This window comes from Lutra lutra, chromosome X, assembly GCF_902655055.1.
Source record: "Lutra lutra chromosome X, mLutLut1.2, whole genome shotgun sequence".
NCBI classification, from domain to species: Eukaryota; Metazoa; Chordata; class Mammalia; order Carnivora; family Mustelidae; genus Lutra; species Lutra lutra.
In genome coordinates, this window is record NC_062296.1 from 48,300,448 (window position 1) to 48,319,280 (window position 18,833).

The 18,833-nt window shown below is 35.6% G+C and overlaps 1 protein-coding gene across 1 annotated transcript in view; it reads left to right on the forward strand.

Moving 5' to 3' along the window:
* Positions 1 to 18,833, forward strand: part of PHKA1 (phosphorylase kinase regulatory subunit alpha 1) — a 139,718-nt gene that overhangs the window by 73,067 nt on the left and 47,818 nt on the right. The window contains 2 exon segments of the mRNA XM_047716007.1: positions 16,984 to 17,093; positions 18,050 to 18,194. Coding sequence (XP_047571963.1) covers positions 16,984 to 17,093; positions 18,050 to 18,194 — 255 coding nt within the window.

Consider the following 18,833-nt stretch of genomic DNA (forward strand, 5'->3'; position numbering starts at 1 on the left):
AATATTTGTGTTAGCATTTCAATTTTTTAGACATATGGATGGTAAATTGTTTTTATAAATTAAATACTTTTTTCTATTTATTTTGTAAATTATGTATATTCCTTTATCATTTTTCTACTGGAAAATTGTCAATTTCTTATTGCTTTAAACAAGATTTTTTATATATTAGGGATGCTAATACTTGGTCTCCATATGTTATTGCAATACTTTGCTATTTTATTTGCCTTTTAATCTTGTATTTAATTTTGATATATAGTTTTACATTTTTACATAGTATAATTGTCTCCTTTTTGGTTTCTTTGCTGTTATGCTTAGAAAGATAGATTCATCCCTATGTCATATACATTTTTACCATATTTTCTTAGTTCTTTACAGTTACAATTCTACATTTAGCTCTTAGTCTAGAATTTTAATTTTAGTTTATCTTATGATGTAAGAATCATAACTCGTTGCCAAATACTTAGCCAGTCTTCCCAGCACTATTGATTAAATAGTTCATATAAAGAGTTTTGAAATGTTACCTTAATCATTTACTGTACATATATAGCCTCTCTAACACATGTATGTGTGTGTGTGTTACTTTTTGGTGCTGTTGTCACAGTTCCTCCTTTCTTAGCACTACACTTTCTAAGTTGTCAACTTCAGCCTCTTTAATAATTGGGGAAATGTCAGATGAAACAACAATGAAATAAAACTTTTGTCATCAATTTTACAAAAGTTAAGATTGATATTACCCATTACTGGTGAATATGTGAAGAAATGGACCACTCTTAGCACTCCTGGTAATAGTGTAAATCGGAGGTAATTTGGCATTACCTATAAAATTTTTTTTTAGATTTTATACACATATCTTTGACTAACAACCTTACTCATAGGAATCTACCCTATATAGTACTCATACAAATATACAAGTATACATGTACAAAGCTGTTCATTACAACATAATTTGTAATGACAAACAACAATTAGGAGCAACCTAATATGTATGAACAAGAATGGTTGAATTATGTATGATATGTTGTGCCACAGTTAAAAAGAATAAGGTAGACTTCCAGCTTCCAGTTGTGAAGTGGTTGTATCAGACTACTCTTCATACTAAAAACAACTATAATGGCTGTATTTAAAGATATAGGTAATAAGGCATTAGAAAATAATTAAGGTGGCCAGGACTTGAGAAGCCAAAACCCTGAAGAGAAGAGTACCCTCAACAAAGTAAGCAATTCTTTATTCTCTGTGCAGTTTCCCTTTGAGGCATTTGCTTCTTGAGCTGTGCTTGCATGGGATGAGAGGCCAAGAAATGAAGGATAACGTCTCATGCTAGGAAAACAAAACTTTTATCTCAGGGACTTTCTTTGTGGAAGAAGGCTGTGATAAACACTCCAGTTTTTCAGTTGAGTCCCTGAAGGGTGAGCTACACTCTAAAAGTAAAGGCAAATCACAAATAGACCAGTTCCCAGAAAGCCTAAAACACAAAGCCTAAAACACAATCTTCTCAGTCACTGAATGGACTAAGGTGATCTGCTAGTAGTGTATCTACCTGCCAAAATAAACTAAATCACCTCTGGAAGAAATAATATTATCCAGAGCCTCTACAATTCTTTGTACAATGTGTTCAGCATTGAAAATATATAATAAGATATGCTAGGAAACCAAATAAACGCAAAAGCAAAAAAAAAAAAAAAATCAAAACAGGTATACAGACTTCTATTTAACATAGTATTGGAAGTTCTAACCAGAACAAGTGGGCAAGAAAAAGAATAAAAGACATTTAAGTCAGAAAGGAAAAAGTAAAATGTTTACAGAGTACATGGTCTTATATTGTAGAAAACCCTAAAGATTCTCCTAAAAAAAAAAAAGAACAAATTCAGCAAAATTGCAGGATACAAAAACACATGCAAAAAATTAGTTGCATTTTTAGGCATTAATAATAAATAATCCAAAGGAAAATTAAGAGAATAATTCCATCTGTGAAAAAAGGATCAAATAGAATTCCAAAACTAAAGATTACAGTAACTGGTATGGGGAATGCAATAGATGGGATTAACACCATATGAGAACAGAAAAAGAGAGGATTGGTGTGAACTAAAAATAAGTTAGTAGAAATATTCAGATTAAAGGCCAAAAGAGAGAAAGAACGTAAAATTGTAAAGCTTTACAAGACAGATATAGTAGAGGGTCTTGGAGCCAAGAATAAGAGGAAATAATGGAACAGAAACTGTATTGAAAAAATAATGACTAAAAGCTTTTCAATCAACTGACCAAAGATATTAATTCACACATTTAAAAATGCTAAAAATCTGTGAACATGAACAAGATAAATACAAAGAAAAAAAAAACCTAAGCCTTTAATAATCAAACTTCTGGAAATCAAGACAGAAAAAATCTTAAAAATAGCCAAAGTTAAGAAAAGATACATTGCTTTCAAAGGAACAATGATCAAACTTAGAGCTTATTTTTCACAAACCAATGAATTCCACAGGAACCAGGAATGACACCTATAAATTACTTGGAGAAAATAACGCCAGACTAGAATTTTATATCCAGTGAACAATATCTTTCAGATATAAAAATGATATGGGGTGCCTGGGTGGCTCAGTTGGTTAAATGTCTGCCTTTGGCTCAGGTCTGATCTCAGGGTCCTGTGATTGAGCCCCGTACTGGGCTCCCTGTTCAGCAGGGAATCCGCTTCTCCCTCTCCCTGTGCTCCTACCCCTGCTCATGCTCTCTCTCTCTCTATCCCTCTCCCAAATAATAATAAATAATCTTAAAAGAAGAAATGAAAACAATATAAAGTCATGTTCCGATAAGTAAAAATCGAAAGTATCACTAGCAGACTCATAGTAAAAGAAATACTAAAGGGAGTTCTTTAGGCCAAAAAAAAAAAAAAAAAAAACCCAGACAGAAGAATAGGAATGCAGGAAAGAATAAGAGAAAAGAAATAGTAAATATAAAGACTATTGACTGTTTAAAGCAACATTAATAGCAGTGCTTTGTGGATGAAATAAAAGTAGAGATGAGTGGCAAAAAAAAGTGCAGGCAGAATATGAATGGAGTTAGTGTTGTAAGATTCTTGCATATTCAAGGAATAGTAAAGGTACAAATTTAAGGTACACTCTAATCAGTCAAGGATGCATGTTTTAATCTCTGGGACAGCTTTTCTCAAATAGTTTTCCACAAAATTAAACTACCAAAAAATGGGGTTTTTCAGTTCCTCTACGGGTTGCTCATACTAGTTCCATTTTTAAATGCAAAGAAGGTAAGTTAATACAGACAATCAATGCCTTAAAAATTAGAACATAATACTCTGGTGGAACCTGGTTGAGAAGAGCTGTTCTGGAGTAAGCATCAAAGGAGTAATGAAAGAATTACAAGCTAGTGGGGTTAAAATGATGTAATAAATTTTGTGATTAATCCAAAAGGAAGTGAGGAAAAGAAAGGAATAAACAGCAAATGGAAATTCTGTAGTAATTTGTAAGATTTAGGTTTGCTCAGAAGATGAAGTAGGAGAACCCCAAAGTTCACCTCATCCATGAATGCAACTAGATAACACTCATATCACCATAAATAACCCAGAAAAATGATCTAAAGACTAGCAGAACAAACTCCACATCTAAAGGTAGAGATGAGGGCACATCATGGATATATTAAGGGCAAAGATATGATTTAGGTGAAGACAGATCATGACTACCTGTGGTGAGGATACAGCCAATGGTGTAGAGAAGAGCAAGAAACAGATTTCACACTGGGAAGCATGCAACAGGAAGTACAAATCCATAACATTTACCTTTGAAAATGAGAGGGATTAAATTTCATTAGTTCCTAAAACCAGTGGGACTTAAAGCCTGGAATTTTAAAAATTGGCAGGTTTGTCTCTGGGTAAGCCCCAAAGGCAATAGGAAGTTGAGCCCCCCCACCCCCCACCCCCGCCGCCAAAGAGGCAGCACAGCAAACAGCCCATGCTGATACAGCATAGAACCAAGTTTGAAAAACACCAGGGGCAGATGGGATGGTGAGTGATTTGCTTATCTTGAAGTGTGGCCTGGAGAGACAGGGATCATAGGGAGACTCCTCCAGGAATACAGGAGCTGGCAGGTGCTATTTCACTCCCCCCAGCATAAACATTGGCTACCTGTGGAAACCAGCACAGCACTGACACTCATTACCTAACTTTCTTACACAGGCTCCCCTAACTTTCTTACACAGGCTCCCTCCTCAATGTGTCAGCATATCTACGCTTCCCAGTCCTGCTGGCCTTGGTCCAAAGGATATCAAAAAAGAAAGCCAGGGCAGCAATACTTATATCAGACAAAATAATTTAAACAAAGACTATAACTATAATATATATAACAAACTTATATATAACAAACTTATATCAGACAAATAGAATTTAAACAAGACTATAACTGTAATATATAATATATTAATAAAGAGGACAACCTAATAAGAGCACATAACAATTGTAAATATTTAGGCACTGAACATGGGAGCAACCAAATGCATAAAACTATTAAGGAAATAATGAATACTAATATAACAATAGTAGGGGATTTTGCCACTCCACTTAACACTGATGTGCATATCATGCAAACAGAAAATCAACAAGGAAACGGGCTTTGAATGACACATTGGACCATATGGATTTAGCAGATATTTTCAGAACATTCCGTTCTAAAGCAGCAGAATACACATTATTTTCAAGTGTACTTGGAACATTCCCCAGATAGATCACATATTAGGCTACAAAACAAATTGCAACAAATTCAAAAAGATCAAAATCATACCATGCAGCTTTTCTGAACATAATGCTATGAAAAGAAGACACAAGAAAAAATCAGGAAAGAACACAATGCATAGAGGTTTAAAAAAAAATGCTACTAAACAATGAGTGAGTCAACCAAGAAATAAAAGAAGAAATTTTTAAAAGCACATAGAAACAATGAAAATGAAAGGACAATGGTCCAAAAAACACTTGGGATGCAGCAAAAGTGGTTCCAAGAAGAAAGTTTATAGCAATAAACACCTCAAGAAGAAAAAAAAAAATGTCAAATGGAAACAACCTATCCTTACACTTAAAGGAGCTAGAAAGAACAAACAAAACACAGACACAGCAAAAGGAAGGAGATAATATGAGAGCAGAAATAAATTATATAGAAACTAAAAAAACAATGACACAGATCATTGAAACCAGGAGCTCATTCTTTGGAAAGATCAACAGAATTAATAAACCTCTAGCCAGACTCATCAAAAGGAGAGAGAGAGAGAACCCAAATAAACAAAATCAGAAAAACAGGAAAAATAACACTGACACCACATAAATGCAAGAGAGTATAAGAGAATATTATGAAAATCTATATGCCTCCTAATTGGACAATTTAGAAAAATGGACAAATCCCTAGAAGCATGTAACCTACCAAAACTGAAGCAGGAAGAAACAGAAACTTTGAACAGACAAATTACCAGAAATAAAATTGAATCAGTAGTCAAAAATCCCCCCAAAAAATAAAAGTCCAGGACCAGAGACCTTCACAAGCAATTCTATCAAAAATTTGAGAAGAGTTAATACATGTTCATCTCAAACTATTCAAAAAAATTGAAGAAGGAAAACTTTCAAATTCATTCTGTAAGGCTAGTGTCACCCTAATACCAAAATCAGATGAAGACACCACAAAAAGAGAACTATAGGCCAATAACTCTCATAAATGTATGTGCAAAAATCCTCAACAAAATATTAGCAAACCAAATCCAACAAAACATTAAAATCATAGAGAACGATCAAGTGGGATTTATTCCTAGAATGCAGGGTGGTTTAATATTCACAAAAGAATCACATGATGCATCACATCAAGAAGAGAAAGAATAAAAACCATAATTCAATAGATGGAGAAAAACATTTGACAAAGTACAACTTCCATTTATGATTTTTAAAAACCTCTCTTGCAACATGGGTTTAGAGAGAACATACCTCAACATAATATGGCCTTCTATGAAAAACTCACAGCCAACATCATACTCAGTGGGGAAAAATAAGAGCTTTTCCCGTAAGGTCAGGAACAAGACAAGAATGTCCACTCTCACCACTTTATTCAACATAGTATTGGAAATCCTAGCCGAACAATCAGACAACAAAAAGAGAAGTCATCCCAGTCGGTAAGGAAAAGTTAAATTCTCACTATTTGCAGGTGACATGATACTATATAGAGAGAACACTAAAGATTCCACCAGAACACATAAATGAATTTGGGCAAGTCTCAGGAGATAAAATCAATGTGCAGGAATCTGTTCATTCCTATACATTAATAATGAGCAGCAGAAAGTAAATGAAGGAAAACAATACCATTTAAAGTTGCACCAAAACAAAACAAACTATTGGGACTGCATCAAATAATAAGCTTCTAAGCAAAGGAAACAGTCAACAAAACTAAAAGGCAACCTATGGAATGGGAGAAGATATTTATAAATGACATATCTGATAACGGGTTATATCCAAAATACTTAGGAACTGATAAAACTCAACACCCAAACAACAAGTAATTTTAAAATGGGCAGAAGACAAATAGACATTTGTCCAAAGACTTACACATGGCCAACAGGCACATGAAAAGATGTTCATCATCACTTCCCATCAAGGAAATGCAAATCAAAATTACAATGAGCTCTCACCTCACACCTGTCTGAATAGCTAAAATCACAACAGAAGAGACAAAAAGTGTTGGTGAGGATGTGGAGAAAAAGGAACTCTCGTGCACTATTGGTGGGAATGCAACTGGTGCAACCACCAGTGGAAAATAGTATGGAGAACCCTCAAAAAAATTAAAAATTAAACTACGCTATGATCCAGTAATCACACTACTAGGTATATACTTAAAAAATAGGAAAATGCTAATTCAAGGTGATACATGAACCTTGTTTATAGCAGCATTATTTATAATAGCAAAATCATGGAAGCAGCCACATGTCCATTGGTAAATGAATAGATAAGATAGGGGAGAGGAGGATGGCAGCAAAGTCTAGGCTAACGTCACCCCTCAAATACAACTAGATCACTATTAAATCATCTTAAATATCCCAGAAATCAACCTGAAGACTGGCAGAACAAACTCCATAACTAAAGGAGTAAAGAGGCCACATTGAAGAAGGTAGGAAATATGGAGATGTGGTTTAGGGGGGAAACAGATCCTGGCTGTTGCAGAGGGAATGGAGCCATTGTCTTGGGGAAGGGTGAGAGGGAGAGGAGCACACAAGGGAATGCACAAGAAGAATGTTTCCCCATAGCCATTGGCTTAGAAAGCTAGAGCAGCTGAATTTCTTGAGTTCTTACAACTAGCAGGGCTTAAAGCCTGGAGTTTTAAGTGTCAGCAGGCTAGGCTGGGATAAGACTCCAGAGACCACTGTGCTGCTTCTGGAGAGAAGGCAGACAAACAACCCAGGGGAATACAGCATGGAAATAATGATGTGAAAATTGCCTAGCGCACACATTGGGACATTATTTGCTCTTTTTGAGTGTCCCTGAAAGGCAACATTCATGGAGAAATCTGTTGAGGAAAAAGCTGGCTGGTGCCATTTCCCTCCTCCACCCCCCAGCATAAACACAGAGCCACTGGCTAGAAGCAGCCATGCAGACACTGGATACCCAACCCCTTGCATTACAGTGGAACTGCCTTTCTCAGCCACATTTTCCTCTGTCCCAACACAGCTGGCTCCTCCCCCAGAAGACCAGCACAAAAGACTGCCCACACCACATGTCCCAAACAGAGAGTTTTACGGGGCCTCAGTTCTCGTGTAAGCGGTGTCATGTCTCATTTCACAAGAGGACTAGAGCACACCAGTTAAAATCTCACATTCATCAGGGAGGAAACAATATCCACAGAAGGCAAGGAGAGCCTCTGCAGATGACAAGCCAGAAGGATAGAGCAATAGCAGACACAATAGTAGAGCACACACAACACACAGAAACTTGCCAAGCCAGAAGGGAGAGGTATGATATATCCAAATTGCTACATGGGGAAAATCTGCAGCCAAGAATCCTCTATCCAGCAAGGCTATCATTCAGAATAGAAGGAGAGAGAAAGAGTTTTCCAGACAAACAAAACTAAAGGAGTTCATGACCATTAAACCAGCCCTTCAAGAAATATTAAAGGGGGATACTTTGAATGGAAAGGAGAGACTAAAAGTGATGGTATAAAGGGGGAACAAAAAAGCAGTAAAAAATAAATAGTTCTGTAAAAATAATTCAGGAACCCATTTTAAAAATGATATAAAATATATAACTTGGACTTAAAATGTGTGGAGTAGAGAAAAGAATAGGTTCAACCTTAATTGAACATCAACTTACTATAGAGTGCTACTTGCAAAAGAGGTTATACAAACCTAAGGATAACCATATATCAAAGACCACTCATAAATGCAAAGAATACAGAGAAAGAAATCCAAATATATCACTAAAGAAAGTCAACAACACAAGAAAGACAAGAGAGGATCAGAGAAAATATACAGAAACAGGTAAAAGTAATAAAATGGCACTAAATACATATCTATCAATAATTACTGTGAATGTAATGGACTAAATACTCCAATCATAAGACATAGGGCCTCAAATGGATAAAAAACAAAAAAACAAAACCCATCTATATGCTGTCTACAAGAGATACATTTTAGACCTACAGACACCTACAGAATGAAAGTGAAGGGATAAAAAATATTTATCATGCAAATGGATGTCAAAAGAAAGCCAAAGTAGCAATAGTTATATTGGACAAACTAGACTTAATAGACACACTAAGAAGAGACAGAGAAGGGCACTATATAATCACAAAGGGGCAATCCAACAATAGGATATACAAATTATAAATGTTTATGCCCCCATTATGGGAATATCAAAATATAAAAAATATTTAATAATAAGCATAAAGGAACCCATTGATAACACAATAATAGTAGGGGACTTTTACGCCACACCCACATCAATGGATAGAGCATATAAACAAAATCTACAAGGAAAAAATGGCTTTGAATGACACACTGGGCCAGTTGGACTTATCATATCTATTCAGAACATTCCATCCTAAAAAAGCATTCTTTTCAAGTGCAAATGGAACATTCTCCAGAATAATCACATAATAGGCCACAGAACAGGCCCTAACAAATACAAGAAGCTTGAAGGCATACCTGCACCTTTCGTGACCACAATGCTATGAAAGTAGAAGTCAAAAACTGGAAAGACCACAAATACAGGGAGGTTAAATAACACCCTACTAAACATGAATGTGTCAATCAGGAAATAAAAGAAATAATTTAAAAACACATGGAAACAAATGAAGATGAAAACACAATGGTCCAAAACCTTTGGGATGCAGCAAAAGCATTCTTAAGAGGGAAGTTTATACTAACACGGACCTATTTCAAAAAACAAGAAAATCTCAAACAGCCTAAACTTACACCTAAAGGAGCTAGAAAAAGAACAAAAAGCAAAGCCTAAAGCCAGAAGGATGGAGGAAATAATGAAGATTAGAGCAGAAATAACAACCAAGGGGCGCCTGGGTGGCTCAGTGAGTTAAGCCTCTGCCTTTGGCTCAGGTCATGATCCCAAGGTCCTGGGATCGAGCCCCGCATCGGGCTCTCTGCTCAGCAGGGAGTCTGCTTCCCTCTCTCTCTCTGCCTGCCTCTGCCTACTTGTGATCTCTGTCAAATAAATAAATAAAATCTTAAAAAAAAACAACAGCACAGAATATAATAGAATATTATGAGAAACTATATGCCAATAAATTGGACAACCTAGAAGAAATGAAATTCCTAGAAACATATAAACTACCAAAACAAACCATAAGAAATAGAAAAGTTGAACAGACTAATAACCAGCAAAGAAATTGAATCAGGAATCAAAAAACTCCCAACAAACAAAAGTCCAGGGCAAAATGGATTTACAAGCAAATTCTACCAAACATTTAAAGAAGTTAATACCTATTCTTCTCAAACTATTCAAATATACAAGAGGAAGGAAGACTTCATTCTATGAAGCCTGCACTACCCTGATAGTATCACCAGAAAAAGACACCACAAAAGAAGAGACTACAAGCTAATATCAGTGATGAACATAGATGCAAAAATCCTCAACAAGATACTAGCAAACCCAACCTAAAATACATTTAAAAATCATTCACCATGGTCAATTTGGATTGATTCCTAGATTGCAAGGCTAGTTCAATATTTGCAAATGACATATTACTTTAAAAAGAAAGGATGGAGGCACCTGGGTAACTCAGTCAGTTAAGGGTCTGACTCTTGATTTCAGCTCAGATCAAGATTTCATCATTGTGAGGTTGAGCCCTGCATCAGGCTCCATACTGGACGTGGAGCCTGCTTAAGATTCTCTCTTTCCCTCTCCCTCTGCCCCTCCCCTCCCTCTAAAAAAAAAAGGAAGGATAAGAACAAAATGATCATTTCAACATATGCAGAAAAAGCATTTGACCAAGTATGACATCCATTCATGATAAAAAAAAAACCCTCAACAAAGTTGATTTAGATGGAATATACCTCAAGATAAGAAAAGCCATATATGAAAAACAGTAGATGATATCATCCTCAATGGGGAAACACTGAGATCTTTTCCTCAATGGTCAGGAACAAGGATGTTCACCTTACCATTTCTTCAACATAGTACTGTAAGTCCTAGCCACATCAGTCAGACATCCAAAAGGAATAAAAGCATCTATATCAGCAAGGAAGAAGTCAAACTGACCAAAAGATCCACGAGAAAACTGCTACAAGTGATAAACTAATTCAGTCAACTCATAAGATACAAAATCAATGTCCAGAAATCTGTTGCATTTCTATATACCAATTATGAAGAAGCAGAAAGAGAAACTAAGGAATCAGTCTCATTTACAGTTGCATGAAAACAAAAAGATACCTAAGAAAACCTAAAAAAAAAAAAGAGGGCAAAGACCTCTACTTTGAAAACTGTAAAACACTGATGAAAGAAATTGCAGATGACACAAATAGAAAGACATTCCATGATCATGGATTAGAAGAAGAAATATTGTTAAAATGTTTTTACTTCTTAAAGCAATCTACACATTTCATGCAACCCTATCAAAATACCAGCAATATTTTTCAAAGATCTAGAATAATCCTAAAATTTGTAGGGAACCAGAAAAGACCCCAAATAGGCAAAGCAATCTTGAAAAAGAAAACCAAAGCAGGAGACATCACAATTGTGGGCTTGAAATTATATTACAAAGCCATAGTGATCAAAACAGTATCATACTGGCAAAAAAATAGACATATAGATCAGTAGAGCAGAATAGGAAACCCAGAAATGAACCCACAACTATATGGTCAATTAATCTTCAACAACGCAGAAAGAATATCTAATGGGAAAGACAAAGTCTCTTCAACAATGTTGTTGGGAAAACTTGGCAGCAATGTGCAAAAGAATGAAACTGGACCACTTTCTTACAAAATAATTCAAAATGAGTTAAAGACCTAATTTTGAGACCCGAAAGCATAAAAACCTAGAAGAGAATATAGGCAGCAACTTCTCTCTTTTTTTCACACTTTTTAAGTAAGCTGCATGTCCAATGTGGGGCTTTAACTCACCACCCCAAGATCAGAGTCACATGCTCTACTGACTGAGCCAGCCAGGTGCCCCATGCAGGAATTTCCTTGACATCAGCATTAGAAACTTCTTTTTTTTTTTTTTTTATTTAATTTTTTTATTTTTCAGCATAACAGTATTCATTATTTTGCACCACACCCAGTGCTCCATGCAATCCGTGCCCTCTACAATACCCACCACCTGGTGCCCCCAACCTCCCACCCCCACCCCTTCAAAATTCTCAGATCGTTTTTCAGAGTCCATAGTCTCTCATGGTTCACCTCCCCTTCCAATTTCCCCTCAACTCCCTTCTCCTCTCCATCTCCCCTTGTCCTCCATGTTATTTGTTAGGCTCCACAAATAAGTGAAATTTAATTTAAATTTAATTTAAATAATTGACTCTCTCTGCTTGACTTATTTCACTCAGCATAATCTCTTCCAGTCCCGTCCATGTTGCTACAAAACTTGGGTATTCATCCTTTCTTTTTTCTTTTCTTTTTTTTTTTTACAGCTTTATAAACATATATATAGATATGTCTCCTGAGGCAAGAGAAACAAAAGCAAAAATAAACACTGAAACTATATCAAAATAAAAGGCTTCTTCACAGCGAAGGAAACAATCAACAAAACTAAAAAGGCAACCTACAGAATGGGAAAAGACACTCACAATGACATATTTGATAAAGAGTCAGTATCCAAAATATATAAAAACCAACACAACTCAACACCCAAAAAACAATCCAATTAAAATTGGGCAGAGGGCTTGAATAAACATTTTACCAAAGAAGACATCCAAATGGCCACAGACATATGAAAAGATGCTCAAATCACTCATCATCAGGGAAATACAAACCAAAACTACAATGAGATCCCACCTCACACCAGTCGAATGGCTAACATCAACAACAGGGAAGCAAGCATGTAGAGAAAGGGGAACCCTCTTGCACTGTTGGTGGAAATGCAAACTGGTGCAGCCAATGTGGTAACAGTATGGATTTTCATCAAAATGTTAAACATAGGGGCTCCTGGGTGGCTCAGTGGGTTAAAGCCTCTGCCTTCGGCTCAGGTCATGACCCCAGGGTCCTGGGATGGAGCCCCTGCATCAGGCTCTCTGCTCAGCAGGGAGCCTGCTTCCTCCTCTCTCTCTGCCTGCCTCTGCCTACTTGTGATCTGTCTGTCAAATAAATAAGTAAAATCTTTTTTTTTTAAATGTTAAACATAGAACTACCCTGTAACCCAGCAATCACACTACAAGTTATTTACCCCCAAAATTTTAAAAAAATACTAATTGAAAGGGACACATGTACCCCAGTGTCTATAGCAGCATTATCTACAATAACCAAAGTATGGAAACAGCCTGAGGGTCCATCGACTGATGAATGGGTGAAGAATATGTGGTATATGTATATATGCAATGGAATATTAGTTGGTCATAACAATGAATGAATCTTGCCATTTGCAATGACATGGACAGAGATAGAGTACTACGCTACATAAAATAATCAGTCAGAGAAAGAAAAATACTATATGTTTTTACTTAGGTGGAATTTAAGAAACAAACGAGCAATGCAAAAAAGAGAAACAGACTCTTAAGTATAGAATGGAAACTGATGGTTATCAGAGGGAGGTAGGTGGGATAGGTTAACTAGATGATAGGAATTAAGGAGTGTTCTTGTCATGATGAGCACACCAGGTTATTTATGGAATTGAGTTATTATATTGCACACCTGAAACTAATATAACTATGTTAGCTAACTGGAATTAAAATAAACTTTTTAAAAATGCAAATAAAGAATGAAAAAATGTAAGATTTAAACCCATTCAGTAATTATGTTAGATGTAAATGGACTAAATGTTTCAGTTAAAAGAGACTTTTCAAACTGGATTATAAGGTAAAACCCAACTTTATGCTACATAAAAGAGTCTTACCAGAAGTATAAGGATACAGGTTGAAAATAAAAGGATATTGGGGCACCTGGGTGGCTAGTGGGTTAAGTCTCTGCCTTCCGCTCAGGTCATGATCCCAGGATCCTGCGATCAAGCCATGCATTGGGCTCTCTACTTGTTGGGGAGCCTGCTTCCCCCCATCCCCCGCCTGCCACTCTGCCTACTTGTGATCTCTGTCTGTCAAATAAATAAATAAAATCCGTAAAAAAAAGAAAAGGATATAAAACAATATTCCATGCAAATAGTAAACAAACTGAAGCTGATGTAACTATGCTAATGTCAAAGTATACAAAAGGCAAGAAATATTAGTAGAAACAATGAAAAACATTTTATGGTAGTAAAGTGTCAATTTAACAGGAGCTTAATCTTTAATTTTTATTTATATAATAGCGTAACCTCAAAATATACATAGCTCCCAAAAGAGAAAAACTTACAAATAACCCATGGATTAAAGGAGAAATGAGAAGATGGGGATTTAGAGATCATTTTCAACTAAATGTATGCATGGGTTTTTAACATTTATAAATCAATCAAATATCCCAACACAAAGAGAGAATAATGGAGAAAAAAATGTGAGCATTTCAATAGATGCAAAAAATTGGTAAATTTTAATAGCCATTCATATAAAAATTTAGGAGTCAAAGGAAACTTCCTTAAATGTTATTAATAAAGGTTATATTCTGAAAACCTAACCATACTTAGTGGTAAAATATTAAAAGTTTTCTCACATTAGCCCCATTTCAGACATCAATAAGATGTCTGAAATGCCCACCACCACCACTTCCTTTTGGCATTGTACTGGTGTGTATAGCCAGTGGAGCAAGGCATGAATATTCATAGAAGCTTTATTTATAATAACAGAAAATGGGGGGGGGGCTCAAATGTCCATCAACAAGTGAATGGACAAATAATACATTCATACTCTGGAATATTATACAGCAATGAAAACAAGTGAATCAGTTCTACATACACCAATATGAATGAATCTCATAGATAAAATGTTGAGTGAAAGAAACCAGATTGCAAAAAGTACATATTTTATTATTTTATTAATATAAAGCTAATAAATGTACCTACTTATTTATGGTGATTGATGTTTGAATGTGGTTAACTTTGGAGCTGGGGATGTTAATAACGGGAAAGGGCACAAGGGAAGCTTCCCATAGTGCTGATAATGTTCCATATCCTTTTTTTTTTAATGTTCAATTAGCCAACATGTAGTACAACATCAGTTTTTGATGTAGTGTTCAATGATTCACAGTTGCATTTAACACCCAGTGCTATCACCACATGTGCCCTCTTTAATACCCACCGCCCAGTTACCCTATCCCTCCACCCCCTCCCTTCTGTAAACTTCAGTTTGGTTCCTGGAGTCCAGAGTCTCTCATGGTTTGTCTCCCTCTTTAATTCCATATCTTGATTTGTGTTGTGTGCTTACTATGTAAAAATTCATTAATTTTTAAATTTAAGATTTATATACTTAACTTCATGTATATTATACTATAAGAAATTACCCAAAAAAATACTCTAGTGTCCAGTGATGAATGAAAAGATCAACATAACATCGTATGCACATACAATGAAAAATTTTTCAGCCTTGAAAAAATTAAATTCTGACACATAGTACAAAATGGATGAACCTTGAAGATATTATCCTAAGTGGAATAAACCAGTCACAAAAAGACAAATATTATATGATTCCACATATATGAGGTACCAAAAGAAGGCAAATTTATAGATACAGAAAGAATGGTGATTGCCAGGGACTGTCAAGAAGAAGAACCTGGGAGTTATTGTTTAATGGATAGGTTTCAGTTTGGGAAGATGGAGAAGTTCTAAAGTTGGGTGGTGGTGATAGTTGTACAACATTGTGAATGTACTTAATGCCACTTATTAAAAATGATTAAATGGGGCCCTGGATGGCTCAGTTGGTTAAAGGCATCTGCCCTTGGGCTCAGGTCATGATCGCAGGGTCCTGGGACTGAGCCCTGTGTTCGGCTTCCTGCTCAGTGGGGGAGTCTGCTTCTCCCTTTGCCCCTCCCCCTGCTGATGCTCACTCTCTCTTTCTCTCTTTCTCAAATAATAGAAGATTTATTTTTAAAAATAAAATGGTTAAAATGGTAAATATTATGTTATATATATTTACTACAATAAAAAAAGAAAACAAAATAGAAGGAGCAGGGGATAAACCTGATTGTGATATCAATCTAAAGTAAAATGTGTGCTTTCCAGAGTGGACCCTGGAATATGACCAAGGCATTTACAGCTCTCTGGCTCTGTCCCTAAAAGTGAAGAGCAACACTAAAAATGTGCATCTTTGATAAGTTTCATACTTAGGCTAAAGCAGGGGCAATAATAAAATCCCCAAGAAAAATGTGTTCCAATAAAAAAAAGTGATAAAGTTCTGTCAGTACTAACATGAAATGAATTCAATATATTTTTGGGGGAAAAAGAGTTTGAGAACAAGCTCTTTGTGTATATACTCTCTATGTTATACAACATATCCTGTGTTATAAAAGGGGAAAAAGTGTGAATAATGAAGTATTTCTCATTATAAGAGGTATTGATGTAATATTGCCTTTTGAAAGATAAGAAATTCAACTACATGTAACATAAACATTAATTATCAGATAGATTCTAATTTCAGATTCTAATGCTAAACTATAAAAAAGAAGACATACTCAGGGAAATAAGGTTGTGTGTGTGGTGTGTGTGTGTGTACATACGTACACACATACATAATATTTAGACACATGAACACATTCCATTTAAATTTTCATTAAAATTATGTCTTTTGTAGCTGTCTGATAGTTCATGTGTTCCCTTCTTAAGTTTTCAGAAATGTTCCTCTGCGAAGTGAATTTTACTCTGTGTATAAGTTTCCTTCCACAAAATTTCCTATGAAACATAATCATATTAAAGACTTTTACTTATTGGATAAGATGTGTTGTTCACTGAATTAAAGCATGTCAGTACTATGAAATTAAAGGAGATCAAGATAAAATCATTTCCATTTTTCAGTTTAGTATGCCATCTTTAAGTGATGAGGTTTTTGTTTAGCTTATTGAAGCATAGTTTACATTAATATTGATAGTATGGCTTTTGCAAGTTTTTGTGGAACTAAGGAAATTCAGCATGTAAATATCAGTAATAGAATTCTATCATTCATAGAACTATTAATTTTCATGTGCATTCTTTTCTCTCATATATAAGACTATGTGACTTCTTTATAAGAGCATAAAGTCCTTTAAGAACAGAGATAATTGCATACTCTTCTCTTAGAAATTGCTTTGTATGGCCTTGTACATGACATGGATACTAACTTTAAGACACAAAACTTAGTTTGTTCAATCAGAAAGTCTAAACCTAATACCAAAAAAAACCCTGTTTGTTGATTGGATTTGTGCCCTAGAAAGATCTTGAGCATTCTCAATTCATCTCAGGATGCAACAGTAGAATGAAACTCAGTGGACGACCATACAGGCATATGGGAGTCCTTGGAACTTCAAACTCTATGACATTCGGAAAACTATCTTCACCTTTACTTCCACAGGTGGGTGGAATGAGCTTAGTATGAATTGAGATGAATGGAAGTGAAACAGAAACATTACAGAAATAAAACATGTATTAGAGTTAGAACAAGTATTAAGGTTCATGGGGCCTTGCCCATATTAAGTTGCTTAATAAATATTTGTTGAGTTGGACTGAATTGGAGTTGTAGCACCAAATAATGCCAGGTGATTATGGCTACCAAGAGTAGTCCTGGGTTGTTGCAGAAACAGTGACTAGGGATTTTATAAATGTTGGAGTACTTAAAAAGTGCTCCTTTTAAATGTTAAAAATTCAGACTGTATTGCCCTTATTAACAAAATAAAATCTTTTTTATTTAGCTACTGAATTATGTGTTCTCTTTGTTTAGGGCAGGAGCCCTTTTTACATGCCTGGAAATCATCCAAACAAAAATGTCAGTACTGTTTTAGCCATGATTATATGCATTATTGGCCTGATATTTATTAGCCACATTACATCAATAAGCCAAATTATATGTGTGGCATAAGGAGAAGAAACTATTTTCTGGACAGAAAGCTGAAGCTCCCCATTTGTCATCATAAATCTGAAATTGTGCTGCTGAGGTAGAGACAGAAGAGTAATGGACTACAGATCATATTTCTGGCCTTGCTCTTTGCTAGCCAGTGACTTTGTTAATCCATTTAAGGTCACTTGGCCTTATTTTCATCTATTAAAAGATAAGCCCTGACTCATTTGTTATATAATGAATAAAATTTTGTCCTCGAAAACACTTTGTAAACTACACTGTAAAAATGCCAAAAACTGTTTTATGGACCAATGACTATCAGATTCTTTGGAAAGAACGAGGCACTAAAGTTGAGGATATTGTTGCCTCTGTGACATGTTTTATAGCCCTGTGAATATGTGAGTACTTTAAAATATTACTGGACAGTGTAAGAGCAAATTATTCTGAGCTGTCATTTTTCTTCTTTTTCTCAGTTTGTATACCAGCAACAGTTCTACCTGGCTCTGGACAACAAGATGATAGTAGAAATGCTTAGAACAGATCTCTCCTACCTCTGTAGCCGCTGGAGGATGACAGGCCAACCCACCATCACCTTCCCCGTCTCACATACCATGCTTGGTAAGGTTTGTATGAGGCAAGAAACAATGTATTTTTGGAATAAATCATGTGGTTAGCCCTTCAAAACACTTAGAGTCACTGGAGAGCTACTCATTATCATTTGTTCTTTCAATAGTTATATATTAGCCCCTATTTTGTGCCAGGCACTTATTTAAGCACTTGGTATACAGGAGTGAATAAGGCGATGAGGTTTCTGCTCTCATGGAGCTTATGTTTTAAAATAAATATGTAACATGAACCAGTGCACAAGAATATACCAGATGGTTTGAGGTCTATAATTCAAAAAATGTAACAGAATAACCTGGGGGCTACCTGGGCCTAATCGGTTTTTAGGTCAATTTTGCAAAACTTTATTAATGCAATTCATTTAAATATAGTAATAATACATTCTCCATCTGTCTTACTCCAGTGGAGCATCAAGATTTTATAGATGAATTCCCAGGCTTATCCTTTCAAGGCTTGCCTAACTGAAGCAGTAAAATTTAACAGGGAGAAGTGACTAGGCCTTCAGTTATCTTCCTTTATTGTCTGGCCTTCCTGACATTGCTTATTTGAAACTAGGTGAAAGGATTTATTATTTTCTCAGTTCCTGGAGAACTAGAGCCAATACTGAAGCTCTGCTTCCTTTCTGTGTCTTTG